The following is a 16,353-nucleotide window of genomic DNA, read 5'->3' on the forward strand; positions in this document are numbered from 1 at the left end:
CTGCATAAATTATGCAAAAAAGAATAGAGAACTCTGGGTAGTTCCCAAGTTTAGGTGGAGAGCAGCTCTAGTAAGGAGCACCCTGCAACACCAGCGACACTCTAGATTTGCTCACCTCAAATGTCTGTTTATCTAGCAAAGTTTTTAAGCATTGGATCAGCACAGTGCTATCCACGCCGAGCTAGAAACTGAAACGCCTTGTTAGTGCTATCCGCTCTGGCCTGTGACAAAATATCTCTGCAGTCCTGCGGGATATTCAAATGCTCAAATTCTCTGTGGTGAGGAGCCATGCCGCTAACCGCATTGACTGCGGATCGGGGTGTCGAACTTGGCCGCTGTTCATTGTTAGTAAATGAGGTAACGGCTCCAACGGAATATGAGGTTTGACTGAGAGAATGAGGAGCTCTGTGAACCAATGTTGGCGCGGCCAGTACGGGGCTATCAGTATGAGAGTGCACGGTTCTGTTTTCATCTTCGTGAGGACCCTTGGGATCAACGGAATGGGAGGAAAGGCGTAAGCAAAGATGTCTGACCAGACTATCGAAAACGCATTCCCCCAAGATCCCTTTTGGTGATGCCAACTTGCGAAGAACTGGCATTTGGCGTTGTCCTTCTTCGCAAACAGATCCACTGTTGGTGTTCCCCACTGGAAAAAAATCTGGGTGAGTACCGTCTAGTCTAGTTCCCACTCGTGGCAGTCCGATTTCTGCCTGCTGAGTGCATCTGCTGCCTTGTTGTTTATTCCCGGCAAGTGCACCGCCGATAGTGTGACGCCTTGCTGCGAGGCCCAGTTCCAGATCGCTTGGGCTTCCCTGGAGAGGGTGAGAGATCTTGTACCTCCTTGTTTGTTGAGATAGTGCATCGTAGTGGTGTTGTCCGTTCTTATCACCACTCGCGATCCATGGATTCTTGGGAGAAACGCTTGTAAGGCAAGGTGCACTGCCCTGAGTTCTAGCCAATTGATATGCCTTGATGCCAGATGAGTTGGCCATTTGCCACTTATTTTCAGGTCCTGTAATACTGCGCCCCAGCCTTCCAGTGAGGCATCTGTTGTTATGGTCACGGGGCTGGCTGTTGAAGAAACGAGAGACCGATTGAGAGATGATGCTTTTGAGACCACCACTTGAGAGTTTTGATCATTATCGGAGTAATTTGTATCTAGTCTTCGAAAGTTCCTGATACTTGAAGCCATTGACGGTTTAGCTGCTCCTGCAAGGGGCGCATCTTTAGCCGACACAGAGGGATCAGAGGTATGCATGAAGACATCATGCCCAATAGTGATTTGAAGAGACGAACTGTAACCTTTTGTCTTTTGTGTATGAAACTCCCTAGGGTTAGTAACCTTTGTTGTCTCTCTAACGTGGGACATGCGATGCCGGATTCCGTGTCCAGTTTTGCTCCCAGAAAAGTAATACTGCGGCCTGGTAGAGGGTTGGACTTCTCCCAGTTGATCGTGAATCCGAGATTGGTCAGCAAGGAAACGCACTTTCTTGTTGACTTGTGTGCTCCTGTGTAAGTCTTTGCCTTTATTAACCAGTCGTCTAAGTATGGAAAGACCTGGTGCTTTCTTCTCCTGAGAAAGGCTGCCACTGGTGCTAGGCATTTGGTAAATATTCTTGGGGCTGATTTGAGCCCGAAGGGAAGGACGCGATATTGATAATGGCTCCCGGCTACGGTAAACCTCAAATACTTTCTGTGGGCAGGGTGGATTGGTATGTGGAAGTATGCGTCCTTGAGGTCTAGCGATGACATAAAATCTCTTTGATTGAGACGCAGAAGGATGTCTTGCAGGCTGATCATTCGAAACGATTGCTTCTTTAGGTATACATTTAGTTGCCTTATATCGAGGATCAGTCTCCAATCCTTCCGCTTTTTTCGAATTATGAAGAACCTGGAATAAAATCCTGTTCCTCGTTGATCCCGAGGCACCTTCTCTATAGCTCCCTTGAGAAGGAGCTTGTAGACCTCTTCTTTGAGTTGTTGAGGGTATCCTGCGGGGAGGGTTGGAGGGAGGTTTCTGGACAAATTCTAAAGTATGGCCCTGTTCCACTAATTGTAGGACCCACTTGTCTGACGTAATGGTTTGCCATTGACTGAGAAATAAGGAAATTCTTCCGCCCAGGGTGACAGGAGGAAGACTGGGCGTAGCCGGCGCCTCGAAAACATCAGGTTCTACGGGCTGAATCCTTAGCAGGGCGGGTTGAGCGTCCACGGCCTGCCGGTCTATTATAGGCTGGTTGAGTCGGTTGTCTTTGGGAATAGTATGGCCGAAATTGTTGTGAAGAAGATGGATAGGAAGAGTATCTCTGTTGTTGATATCCCCCTCTGTAAGAGGGCTGGCCGCGCCCCCTAGGACGAAAGGACGAATTCCGATATTGCAGGGTCCCTAGTGACCTTGCAGTGTCTGTGTCCGTTTTAATTGACTGTAGGGCTTCATCCACATGTTTCCCAAATAACGCTTGGCCATCAAAGGGTAAGTCTAGGATCTTATTCTGGACTTCTGGACGAAATGAGGTGGCTTTGAGCCAGCCCTGTCTTCTTAATACAGCAGCACCTGCAAGCTGTCTGAAAGCAGTGGTCGCTATATCCATTGCACAGTCTATAAGCTCTGCAGACGTGCGTTGACCCTCTTGCACAGTCTTATTTGCCTCTGATTTTACGTCTTCCGGCAGTTGATTAATGAAAGGTGCAATATCCGCCCAAAGCTGTCTGTCGTATCGAGACAAAATAGCCAAGGAGTTGGCAGCTCTAAGCACTAGGCTGGCCATAGAAGAGAATCTTTTTCCTATGTTATCTAGCCTTCTACCCTCCTTATCTGGGGGCGCGGAAATCGGAGCAGAAGGATTCTTTGATCTTCTTTGAGTCGCTTGAGCTACTACCGAATCTGGAGGAGGATGGCCTGTCAAGCATGTTAGGGCATCATTAGGAGCTTTGTATTTCTTATCCAAACGTGGTAAAACTGCTGTGACTGTTGCTGGATTAGTCATGACTTTAAGGCCTTCTTCCCACAAGTAGTTCACCATCGGGATGGAGCGCACAGACTTCTGGAAGGGCTCTTTAAAATCATAAAGGAAACAATCTGTTTGCTTTGTAGGTAGTGGTAATGCAAAACGCTTGGCTGCCCTCTCTAAGAGATTGTGAAAACCTCCAATGTCTTCAGGTGGGGACTCCACCTTCGAATGAGAAGGAGAAGATGGCGCAGGAATAATATACTCGTCCCACTCTGAGTGAGTATCTATGAGCTCTCCTTCTTCTTGATCTCCTTCTGAAATGTCAGTGTCTTGGGGAATTGTCATGTCTGGGGTGGCCACATCTGTGAGATGCAAAGACGTTGGTCTTTGATGTGGAGTAGAAGGACCAGAAATGGGCGATGGATGAGGCTGTTCTCCTTGTGGAGGAAACCTTCTGTTATAATCCACCAACATGGCTCTAAGGCCAGTAAGCAGGTCGGAAGGGATATACGTTCCCTGTTGATACTGCTGATGCTCCAAGGAAGCCTGGCGATCATAAGCCTCCTCATATTCCTCCTCTTCCTGATATTTTACATTCAATTCAGAGGGGCTGTGGGCTGTACCAAAAGGCCCATCTTCATCTGAATCTTCATCTCCCTCCAAAAGATGTACTGGTACCAGGGAGGATACCTTACTAGGTGAAGTGTGGGTTGGAGTTAATTTTTCTGTTATTTTTTTATATTTTTCCCTCGTCGGCGACGTGTAAACTGACTTTGTCGTAGACGGTGCCGTCGACGCTGGACGCACTGTTATTTTAATAGCCGCAAGCTTCGCCGACGAGTCTACCGTCGACGAAGTCGTCGTCGACGGTAAAGCTGACACTGACATCAGCGCCGTCGACGATGACGAGGTGTAGACGGTCGTCGATGCTGAAGTCGTCGTTGTAGTTCTCGTCGACGGTGATGTACTCGTCGACGATGTCGCCAACGGAGCCGAGGACGATGGAACACCTAAAGTAGCTGGAGTCGTCGGCAATGCACCCACCGACGGTGCCGTCGACGGGGAATACGTCGACGAGGCCTTTTTTCCAGTCACAGAAGATGGCTTTTTGAAAGGCACAGATGGTGGAACAGATGAGGATTTCCTGTGCCTCTCAGAACTGGAAGAATGTCTTTTCCCCTCCTTACTTGAGAGTTTAGTTGGGGAAGAAGATGGGCTGCGACCCTTATAAGACCCTGAGGCAGTCTTTTTTAGGGCTTTCCTTGAGGTTAGTGAGGGAGATCTAGAGCGTGATCTTGCCCTTTTAGTTGATCTCTTGGATGTTGATGATTCCTCACTCTCAGAATCAGAAACTGGATCCTTCCTATGTTTCAGTTTCTGCAGCCATATTAATAATCTGCCTTCTCTATCCTTTAAGGTCTTAGAAGAAAAAGTACGGCAAATCTTACAGTCCTTGGCTGAATGATCTGGATAGAGGCAGTAAATGCAATCTTGATGAGGATCTTCAGAATGAAGTCTTTTCTTCCCACAAGTCTTGCAGTCTCTAAAGAGACTTTTCTTTTCCTTGTCAGACATAGTTGAAAAATAGCTGACAAATCCAAATAAATGAGTTTCTCTGAGAGAAAAAGAGCTGAATAAAGGTGTGAAAACAGAGCAGAGCTCTGAAGAGACTCCCTAGCACGACGTGCGGTAGAAAATCTGAGGTGCTAGAGCTTCTCTCAGGAGGTTCTGAAGGGTGCTGTCGCCTGATTGGTGGAGGATCAAGTTTGGTCCTTTTTCACAAAATGACTCTGATAGACTATCAAATTGAAGAGGCCTAGGGCCTTTGTCTCTTCAATATGTTTTAACATTACTTATGAAAATTATACCGGGACTCCCATCTCGACGACGGGGAATGATTCAAGCATGTGAATCTATGAAAGTTCCAATACTGGAGTAATAGTGGTTGCACAAATGGGCATTGGTTGATACTTGGTAGTGTAGAATGAGAAGATGAAAGAGTACTCCTTCTATTTACTCCCTCCTGGATTGCAAGCCATATTACATCAACTGGTATGTTCAGAAACACTGCAGCCGGATGTCCATCATGAAACATACATTGGTAAAACATTATCAGATCAGATCCCAGGAATTGGGGCTGCACTGTGGGAGGGTCCCTACCTGAAACTGCAGTTAATGGGGCTGGAGGATGCAGTAATAATGGATACACCGAGAATTGCAAAACTCAACTATTTCCAAGACAGCGAGGGTACTGCTTCCCCTCGCCGACAAGAATGAGAAGCAATTAAGGTAGTAATAAGAGTCACTTGTATCTAAAATAATACAGTGGGGGATATAATGTGGACACTGAGTTGCTTGAACTGCTTACATGTATCTACCAAACGACTTACACACAGAGAATGCATTCAGAAGGCGATAAAGCCAAGAAACTTCTGGCGTGGATTATAGACAGCCTTCTAAAATGTCTGTTATACAGTGGGATGGGAGATAGTCCATATACAAGCAGAGAGAAATAAATCTTTTGGGGCCAATACTGGGAACTAGCATTCCAACACCAATGAGCTTAATGTTAACTGCATATACACCTTTTGCCGTTCGGCTCCATATATCTCCAGAGGCAGTTGAGCGATTGGGAGCCCCAAATTCAGATCAAGAAATACGGCATGCTATTCACGCTCAAGTAAAGGGCAAAAGAGGCAGTTGAGTGATTGGGAGCCCCAAATTCAGATCAAGAAATACGGCATGCTATTCACGCTCAAGTAAAGGGCAAAACACCATGTTCGCATGGCTTGCCTATCTAATTTTATCACCTACAAGTCACTATTGGTACCGAAGGTGCTCAAATTATATGAAGCACCGAAATTGCTCTGATATCGTCCGTTATCAATCCTTAATACAAAAAAATACGAGATTCTAATTAAAATAGTAGCGGAGAGACTTTTCCCTATTTTGCCTGAAGTTATCCATGAAATTGCTTTCTTGCCCAGAGAAATACCTCTCTTAATATTAGGTTTTATCAAAAACTCTAGGGAGCTCCAAAGCACTGGCCTAATAGCTTTTGTTGGAATTTGTACAGGCCTTTGACACCCTACACTGGACTTATCTGACCAGAGTGCTGACTTGTTTTTGTTTTGGAAGTTAAATTATAAACAGGATTAAACTCCTTTATACAGCACCAATAGCTAGAGCACAGCATGACCCATTAAATTTCAGACATCTACAAATCAGCCAGTGGAAACAGTCAGGGTGCCCTTTGACTTCACTATTATTTGCCCTTGCAATGGAACGCCTGGCTACAAAGATGCAAAACCAGGGCCATGCTGGGAAATCCCACTGACCAGGACTATGCATGCCACCTCACTGTACGCAGATGACATGCTGCTGTATGTTCGAGACACCGGCTCTGATTTAACGCTGGTACTGAACCTTCAACAGGCCTCTTGCGAGGTGTCTGACCTTAAGGTCAACTGTAGTAAATCATGTGTCCCTCCCCTACACCAGGCTCAGGTACAGCCAGAGGTGACCCTGGGAGGCCCAGCACTTCAGTAGGCATCACACACATTTCAGTACTTCGGAATCCATATACACCACAAGGAATCTGACCTGCTGGAGGGAAATCTTGGAAAAGCTATACACTTCTCGTGAGCTCAGGTTGGATTCTGGATTACGCTACACCTTTCGATGGCTTGTCCCACTGCAATAGCAAAGATGTTGATGCTCCCCTATCTTCTTTATTAATTTGTAAACTTGCCATTGGTGATACCGACTATCATTCCTCGTCGGCTGGATATTCTACTAGTGAAACTGATTTGGGGAAAGGAGAGGCGAAGGATGGGATTAGCTAAACTAAAACTGTTTTCCGACAGAGGTGACATGGGAGCCCCTGATTTTATAAGACAACGCACGCCAGCACAGATCCAGCGGGTGGTGTATTGGCTACCTGGCTATCACCTAAGTAAAACAAGACTTTCAAACATGCAGATACAAAGAGAGAAACTGCACAAAATACTCTTCCCAGGAGGTAGAGCCCTGAAACATACCCTGCTTCTACTACAACAGCGCTTGAGTGTCTGAAGCGAAGCATAGCATCTACACGTTCAGTACTACCATATGCACCAGTGATACTCCTACTGGGCCGGATGCACTCACTGCTAGAAAGCTGACTCAATGAGAAGAGTCCAAGTTACACAACATAGGAGAACTCCTTGAGGACGGTATCATTCTGAACCTTTGGACATTTACTGACACATATGATATACTGATGGGCCAGTTTCAATTGTATGGCAGGGTTCTACACACACATAGGAAACAATGGGCCATTTAGAGCACTGAGCCAGCAACATACGCAGTAATACAAATATTATACAGAACTGAGCATGAGAGCTGGCTGATTACATGGCTCTACAATGCCATGCATGAATAAACAGGAGTAGTCTTACACTTACTTAGAAGTAAATGGAAAAAAGACACGTCATGTCTATAATGATAGAACTTGGCAGGAAATTTTTGAATACTCATGAAAAGTCTAAGTTTATTCAATTCCACATACTACATAGGGCTTACCTCACACCAGGATACCGCAATCAGATTTATGACAAAACGCTGGTTAATTGCCCCAGATGCAACTACGTACCTGCAGGTATTCTACACATTACCTGGAGCTGTGCTAAGTTGAGTTATCTCTGGGTTGAAGTGATACAAGCTATCTCCCAAGCCACAGGAAAAACAAATCTAGAGAGCATAGGTATCCCAGGCGATGAAAGCAATAAGATTCACTGACCTGCTCTGTTACTAGCTAAGCGGGCAATAAAAGTGCACAGGAAATCCATGCTGCCCCTCATCATAGTGGAATGGAGGAGAGAGGTTAATTACTGTGCCAGAGCAGAAAGTAAACAGCCTTCAAGGGGGGGAAAGCAACAAACACAGAAGCCACCCACTCAAGCGCAGTGGGAAGAAATGGTACAGGCCTACAGTGACAATGGGACAAATGATAATAGACCATCTTAAATCATGGCCGCAGTAGAAATGCTCGAGTACATCGACTAAGGGAGCTTCTCAACTACATCTGCTTAGCCCCGGCAAGGTTACCCTCGCTTAACGAACTGATAACTTTGAGATTAGAGAATAATTTTAGCTGATTCCTATTCTTGTACTATAAAGTAAGACAGCATTCAATGCTTTGTTACCGCACAGCACATATATATCTGCTGGCTATCTCTAGACTAGGAGGTAAAAGAAAGGGGCATTTCCGGTCAGAATAGTTGCTGGTGGATATGGGGATCAAACGTGAGGCCACAAATGTGTATCACACAATGAATGAAATAAGTCATGTTGAGCGGTTTATACTTTGTGAACTTATTTAAGAGTTTTACATTGGCACCAGATCATCCATGGGCGCTAATGGTGTCATGGTGGAAGGGACCAATGTGTATCTTGTGGTCAGAGTAGAAGGAGTCCAAAGTAACCACAATGGACCCCATGTAGATCCAAAGAGCCAAGGCATGCCAGAGGGCACTAGAAACACACCTAAAATGTACGGCATGGCCTCCTTGTAGTCTGCGATTTATTGCAGAGTCGACAACGGCCTGGGAAATTGAGGGCTTATCAGGACCAGCTGAGGAATCAGTTCCAAGGATGAAGACCTTGAAGGGTTGCAAATGGCTTTTTGACGCTCTTGTGCCTTCTCAGTTCACATCAGTGCACAGCGGAGGAGCTGTTTAGAGGTTGATGAGCATGCATGATGTGAATTAGTAGCCAGAGAACTGCCCTTAATGGTCAACATGTTGACACCGATGCTCTTGACGAGCAATGTCTATTTTGTCATTCTTCTATGGCTATATGAATGGTAGTGGCATCTTTCTCTGACACTTGTTTTTTTTTCTCGCTGCATGTCCCTGAATAGCAGTTCTTGTCAGAAGGGAGGCTGTAATTTCTAGCCACCTTCTCAATTAATCAATCAAACAACATGTATACAGTGCACAGCTCGTCATAACAGGCGTCCCGGCATTAACTGCCAAAGAGACTGACTAGGCGGTAGCAGAACAGAGGAATCTACACCTCATCGAAAAAAAAGGGTTTTAATTATTTTTCAAAGATAAGCAAAGAAGCCCTCCAGAGGGTAACGGGAGGTGCATTCCACAGCATGGACCTCAGAAAGGTAAAAGATCTGCCCCCTCGCCCAGCCTTTAAGAACTTTGGGATCTGCAGAAGTTGGAGATTGTTTGACCTAAGCGATCTGCATTGCTTATAAGGGTGGCATCTTTTCCTCCAATAACTATGGTCCTCGTCTGAAAAAGGACTGAGAGCAAAAATAAGGGCTTTAAATTTGATGCAACTGGCTGCTAATAGCCAAGGTAAATGCTTCAAATGAAGCGAGATGAATTGCCAATAAGGGACTCTTAGAATCACTCTTGCTACTGTACCTTGTATTAACTGTAGTCTTTGGATCAGGCAAGCAAGAAGGCCCAAATACAGACTATTAGCATAGCCTGATGTAGAGGTTACCATGGTGTGAATCACCATTTTTCGTAAGTCCTCGGGAGCCAAATGCAGCATCTGCTTCAATGATTTATGCTTCGCAAATCAGACTGATGATACTTGTTGATTTTCTGCAGAAGAAAGGTAGGAATCAAATATTATTCCCAAATGTCTGGCTGAGGAGGTCGGAACTGGAGGGGGGGATGGGGGTATTGAGTTCCTTTGGCCACCAAATGCTAGGGCAAGGTGGACCACTTCGTCCCAAGAAAAGGTCTTCTGTTCTATTGGAATTTAATTTAAAGAAGTTGGCATCTATCCACCCAGCAACTCCTTTAAGGCACTCTTTTGTAATGAGAGCTTTGTGTGAATGCTCTTGAAAGCCGGGCGTCGACTGTATAGACCACCAGCTGCGCACCTAAATATCCAAACAGCTGAAGCAGAGTTGCTAGATACAGAGTTACTCAAAGCTGACCCCTGCAGAACGCCATACAGAAGCGGTTTAGGGGAATCCAGCTGCAATTTATCCACCAAAAAAGATTTTAACCATAAGAAAGCCTTACCCTGAATACTTGTCAAACTAATTCTGTTTAAAAGTGTGGTCTGCAAGACTGTATCAAACGCTGCTGAGAGGTGAAGCAAAACTACCATTGATGATCGCCCAAAATCCAGATTGTTTTTAATGTATTATGTGACCTGCAATAAGGCAGATTCAGTACTGAAACCTGACCGAAAGCCAGACTGTGAATCATGCAGCAGGCTACTGGATTCCACAAAGGAAGATAGCTGACTGTTTACTAGTTTCTTCAAGATTTTTGCAGCCGCTGTTAAGAGAGAGATAGGCTTAAAATTATTCAGTATAGTCGAGTCCGTGTTAGGTTTCTTCAATAAGAGCAAAAGAAAAGCCTGTTTTCAGGCAGAAGGAAATAGGCCTTCTTCAAGTGATGTGTTCAAAATATGGAGCACTGGAATTCCTTAGAATTCTTAGCGAATCCTTCTCTTTTTTTCTTGTCTTCCCTCTTCTCTCATATTTTCAAGCATACCTCTCAATCTATTCCCCTCTCTGTCTTTCAAAGTTCTTTCTGACAAAAGTCACATCCCTTAACATAGTGTGAGGCAGGAAGGGAGAGTACCCAAAGCTTCTGAGAATCAGTAACGGCCTTTCTTTCCCCACACAAAGAACACTTTGAGAAAAGAGAGGACATTCTGAATAAAACATTCAGTCAGAACGTTCTGAAAACTAGTGCACTCGGTGACAAATATTCATATATGTCGAGTGAAATAGTAAAAATAATTTCCTGACAGAAAAAAAAAAGAAAATATGGTGGGAAACCTCACAGGTATTCTGAGATATTCATATATGTCTAGTGAAATTGTGAAAAATAATTTCATAACACGAAAAAAAGAAGATATTTGAGGGGTGAAACCTCACAGGTACTTCCGGCTCCTTTCTCAGGAGGCTCTGGGAGCCAACTACCAGTACAATGCATTATGGGAAGGGGTGCCTGCCAGGGCCTTAAATCGACACAACATTACTATTTAACGAAAATGGCAACGTTATATGCACACTCAGGAAAAAATATAAGCCTCCGATAGGCTTCCATTACATATCAACATCTTTATATTCATGGACAGACACATACCTTTCTACTGTTTCCATGAAAGGCAACTATACAAAACCGTGTTCCGGATTACATGCAATGCAGTTGGGAATAATCAAGCGTTTATGACCACCAATTAAGTTTCTTATGTGATGTGCATTAAAACTAAATGACAGCTATACCGGTTATATACATCTGCTTTCTAGAAAGCATCTATACTGTTCTATTAACATTACACAGGATGGTTATTTAAAAAAGAAAAATACTTGTATTGCAACTATATGATCACCATTTTAGGCAGCAATATGCTTTCATTTAAATTTGTTTATTTTTTTGTAAACATATTTTGCTGCACATGCTTAGAAAAAATAACCAGAGTTTGCCTTAAACTATACTTTGCCAATGCTTGTTTTTCAAAGGATCAGTACACCATACATTTGTTACCTGCTACATTTAATACATATTACATTTAATACAGTAACAGTTATGAATAGTATTCTTTACTATCTCGCATATGCCAAGCACAGACATATATGTACCTACCTCGGAATATCCTTAGGTAAATGGTCTAGCTGTTTCCACTCACGTGTTGTCACATTGTGAATCCATCCATCACCTGTCAAAGAAATGTTAGATGTTTAACATATTACATTTTCAGTTATAGTCATCTTTACTGGCAGTTTTCCCCTTTTAGAACAATGTATGGTGGGCATATTAACCTGGGCTGAATACACCATCCCAACCTCTCACCCTAACTTCCCTCCTCCCGGCACCTCACAGAACCGGGCTATCTACTGCTGTCCTTTCTCCAGTCTACTTACTGTCCTCTGTTTCCTTTCTGTGCTGCTTCAGAGTTTATTTATCTGATACCAAAATGTCCTGTATCCTAAGGCATTCTGGGCAGATCAGGCCTCTGTTGTCTCTTGAAGAAGGCAAACACCATGCCACATATTCTGTCAAAAATGTACTTCACTCCCTGGGTCCCATAAACAGGTTTCTCATAACCTAACAGATTCCAAAGTCTCTGATATTACAGTTCCAATATTGAGGTTGTTTGTTATAGCACGCTATAGTCTAATTAGTATATATTACAGATTTAGATGATTGATCAGTCCTATTTAGGTCTGGCTAGACTTGTATTCCAATGGAGGTACCCGTTTTCTGGACACCATATTTTTATTTACAGTATTTGTATAGTGTGAACCTCATCTGTATCTTAATGAGACCTGCTTAAAATTTGAAATTAATCCACTGGAGACATCTGGCATAGAGACCTTTAGTTTTCTAATACATGTAATGCACCTATATTAGTACCTTATAGGTTCTCAGTTTTATAGTGAAAAACATCATGGTATCATTGGTTGCTCTGTGCATGCATAGATCAAACCAAAGACGTTAGCGTGCAGTGTGCTAGCAATGACAGGAGAACACAGACATACTGATATCATTGTGGTAGCCATTCTGTAGTTAGTTCATGTGCTTAACCCCAATGAACAAGTTACCTACCTTCGGTGACACTCTTTATTTTGGTAGAGACTATTATCTAATTTTTGTAGCATGTTAGCAAGCTGTATGTGGAGCCTTGCAGCTCCGTAGTGAGTCTCTTCCAGAAAGAGCATTACTGAAGGTAAGTAAGTTGTTCTTATGATAGTGGCTGCTAGCCACATATTCTATACCTTTTGAGTAGATACCAAATCTATCAATTTTGAATAGATACCAAAGCAGTACCTAAGGAAGATGGGCTGTGGAAGGACTCAAAATAGGACGTCCTGCAGGACCGAGCAGGTAAAGTACCCAGGCTTGGCTTGATTTCGCTGCCCAGATAATAGTGTTTTGTGAACGTATGGAGGGATGCCCAAGTAACTGCCTGGCAAATATATTTAAGACATGGACTCAGCGTTTCAACACAGCGTTAGCAGCTTTGGTCCCGTTGGAATGGGCACACATTCCTTCCAGAGGCTGCTTCTTTGTCAGTGCACAGCAGAGCTTAATGCAGAGTACAATCCAGTGGGAGATGGTACACTTCTTCACAACACTGCCTTTGTTAGCACCAGCAATCTCCACAAAGAGCTGATGATCCACCCGGTGGTCTTTGGTGCGACTGATGTAAAAGCTGAGCGTACTCTTAGGGTCCAAGCGATGGAGCCTATCTTCCTTCAAAGAGGGGTGAGGTACAGCATAGAACACCAGCAAAGTGATGGTTAGGTCGATGTGGAACTTTCGGGAGAAAGGATGCCTTAGTATGCAGGACCAGCTTGTTGGGAAAGAAGGTGGTGTAAGGTAGATAAACACAAAGCCTGAAGCTCACTCACACTGTGCATACGTGATGGCAACTAGGAATACCGTTTTGATTGTACAAAACAGAAAAAGACAAACGTGGGGCGGCTCAAATGAAGCACACATCAGATACATAAGGACAAGACTGAGGTTCAATTGGGGCTTCACAAACGGAGAAGGGGAAACATATGTAGGAGGCATTTTAAAAAAATGCATTTCACCAGATGAATTAAATAAAGAGGGTTGATCAGGCAACCATAAGATGGCAGAGAGGTACGGAAGATTATCTTTAACTTTTCCAAGAGGAAAGACTTGCTGGGCACGAGACAAACAAATAACAAGATATTAGACAGTTTTGCCTATCTGGCAAGCACCACACCAAACCACAAGTTTGTCCCAACAAGTAATACTGCTTTCATCAATGGATGCCTTGCTGCCAAGGTGCCATCAACCACCTCTGGAAGTTGGTCAAACACTTTCAGCTGTTATCAATCTCTCCGCATGAAGGTGGAAATTGTGAAGACAGGGTGGAGAACCCAACTATTCTGCTGTGATAGCAGATCCTCCCAAAGGGAGATCGTAGGGCAGAGGCTCAAGCCCAGGAGGTCCGGATACCAAGCTCCGTGCCCAGCCCAGGGCTACTAGAATGACTTGGGCCCAGTCTGCCATGATCTTTTTCAGAACTTGGGGAGGAGTGGTATCAGCAGAAAGGCATCCAGGAGCCCAGAGTTCCAGTGGAGGGGGAGGTGGAATATATCTCCCAATGAGAGACGCCTTGGAAACTCCGATGTGCAGAAATGCTGACATTGCACATTCTTGGGGGTGGATAAGAGATCGAGCCCATTCGCGGAAGAGTGTGTCAACCTCAGTTCTAACTGCCACTCGTGGTCCACTAAGCGCCGAAGCAGAGTTCAGCCCTGGTGTTCAATGAGCCTGACAGGTAGTTCAGTACCAGGAAGATTCCTTAGTGATTCAGCCATTTCCAGAGGTGCAAGGCTTCCTGACACAAGATTTGTAAACTCACCCCACTTACGTTGTTGTAATACCACATGGCAGTGGTGCTGCCTGTGAGCACCTGTACCGGCCTCAACTTGATAGATGGCAGAAATGCTTTCAGAGCCAAACTGATGGCCCTCAGCTCCAGAAGACTGATATGGAGACAGGACTTCAGAAGAGACTAGAGGCCTCTGATCGCCACCTTTGTCAGATGGTCACCCTAACACAGAAGAGATGCATCAGTCACCAAGTTGTAGGTGGGATAGGAAGAGGGGTCTGCTGCTGATCCAGGACAATCCAGAAGCCACCACTGCAGATATTTCTCAGTCTCCTTCAAAATCTGGACACATTGGGAGGTCCCCACGATTTTAGGCCCACTGGGACTTCAGATCCCACTGCAGGGCATGCATATGCCACCTGGCATGCTAGACTAGCTGGATGCAGGAGACCATCAGTCCCACCAGCGTCAGACAAGACTTCACTGAAATCCAGGCCCAAAGCTGAACAATAGGGATCATAGCCTAAATGTCCTGGACTCTCTTTACCAGGGGCAAGACGCAAAACAATGTCCAAAATGGCTCAGATGAAAGGGAGCATCTGAGAAGAAGTCAGGTGTGGCTTTGGCATGTTGATAGTGAACCCCAAAGATAACAGGAGGTTATATGGAGGTGGCTGATGACTACCTGGAGTAAACCCTCCTTCAACAGCCAGTTGTCGAGGTAGGGGGAAGACCAGAACCCCTGACCTCCAATGGTGTGCTGCACCATCACTTTTGTGAAAACCTGAGGGGAGTTGGTGAGACTAAAGGGGAGCACGGAAAACTGTAAATGCAGCTCTGCCACCTCGAACTGCAGGTAGCGCCGATGAGCTGGCAGGATGAGAATATGGAAATAGGCATCCTGCAGGTCCAAAACCACCATTTAGACTCCAGATTTGAGGGTAGACAAGACCTGGGCCAGGGTGAGCCTTTTGAACTTCTTGCGAAGAAAGAAATTGAGAGGATGCAGATGTAGAAGAGGCTAAAGCGCTCTGTGGCTAAAGCGCTCTGTCCTTCTTGGGCACCAGAAAGTAGTAGGAATAAAAAACACTTGCTACTTTTGGCACTGGCACCCTATTAAAGGCCACTTTGGCCAAAAGGGGTTGCACTTCCTGCCACAAAATGGAGATATGGCCCTCCGTCAATAGTTGAGTAGATGGTGGAAGATGCGGTGGAGGTGAAAGGACGGGTCAGACATGGCTTTTGCAGCAATTTGGAGGGCCCATCTGTCCTATGTGACTGCTTGCCAGCATGGATAGAATCAGTGGATTCTGCCTCCCTCTGGGTTGCTGTGACCCTGCAAGGGTATGGGTTATGCTTGTGGGGCTCTGGCAGGGTGGGTATGGAGTAAGCAGCAAGCCGACCTTGGCTGTGTGGGTGGTGGGATGTACTGTTGGTAGCCACACATTTGCTGGGCTCCCTGTTGGGGTAGGGTGGGCTGCCAGTAGCAAATGCTGTGGCCAAAGCCACAGAAGTAATGTTGGAAGTGATCGTGGCGAGGCTGGTTAGAAAGGCCCAGAGAGCAAGCGATAGCTCTACCCACCTTTGAAGCATTCAAGGGCAGAATCAGCCTGTGCCTGAACAGGTGAACGGCATATCTATCAGAGAAGAATGGAGACTGCGCAAGAACCCAGTTGAACGTAGTCAAGCATGTTGAAGCCACAACAAATCGTGGCCTTGGCCGCATCACGGCCATCCTGAATGGCCTGTGATAGAACAGAGTGAAGATCCTAAGGAACAACTGGCAGGACTTGAACAACTGAGTTTCAGAGGGCATGAGTGTAATGGCAAGTAAGTAGGAAGAATTAATGGACTGTAGGGCTAAACTGGCAGGTGAAAATAGGCATTTAACAAATGTTTCCACCCGCTTTCCCTGTTAGGGGGAGCGGCAGGAAAATTGTTGGGGTTGGTCCTGCTGAAGGAGGCCTGTACGATGAGGTTCTCAGGAGAAGGGTGCTGTGGCAAAAAGGCCAAGTTGCCATGGCGTCTGGCAATTTAATAGATAACCGAAGGTCAG

At 45.1% G+C, this 16,353-nt stretch overlaps 1 protein-coding gene across 2 annotated transcripts in view; it reads right to left on the reverse strand.

Annotated features, from left to right (window-relative positions):
• KLHDC1 (kelch domain containing 1) overlaps nucleotides 1-16,353 on the reverse strand; it is a 1,015,549-nt gene that overhangs the window by 198,391 nt on the left and 800,805 nt on the right. For both annotated transcript variants that reach the window (XM_069208699.1, XM_069208698.1), the window contains one exon: nucleotides 11,570-11,642. In XM_069208699.1, the coding sequence (XP_069064800.1) occupies nucleotides 11,570-11,642 (73 nt within the window). The remainder of the gene's footprint in view (nucleotides 1-11,569; nucleotides 11,643-16,353) is intronic.

Source organism: Pleurodeles waltl, chromosome 9, assembly GCF_031143425.1.
Source record: "Pleurodeles waltl isolate 20211129_DDA chromosome 9, aPleWal1.hap1.20221129, whole genome shotgun sequence".
NCBI lineage: Eukaryota > Metazoa > Chordata > Amphibia > Caudata > Salamandridae > Pleurodeles > Pleurodeles waltl.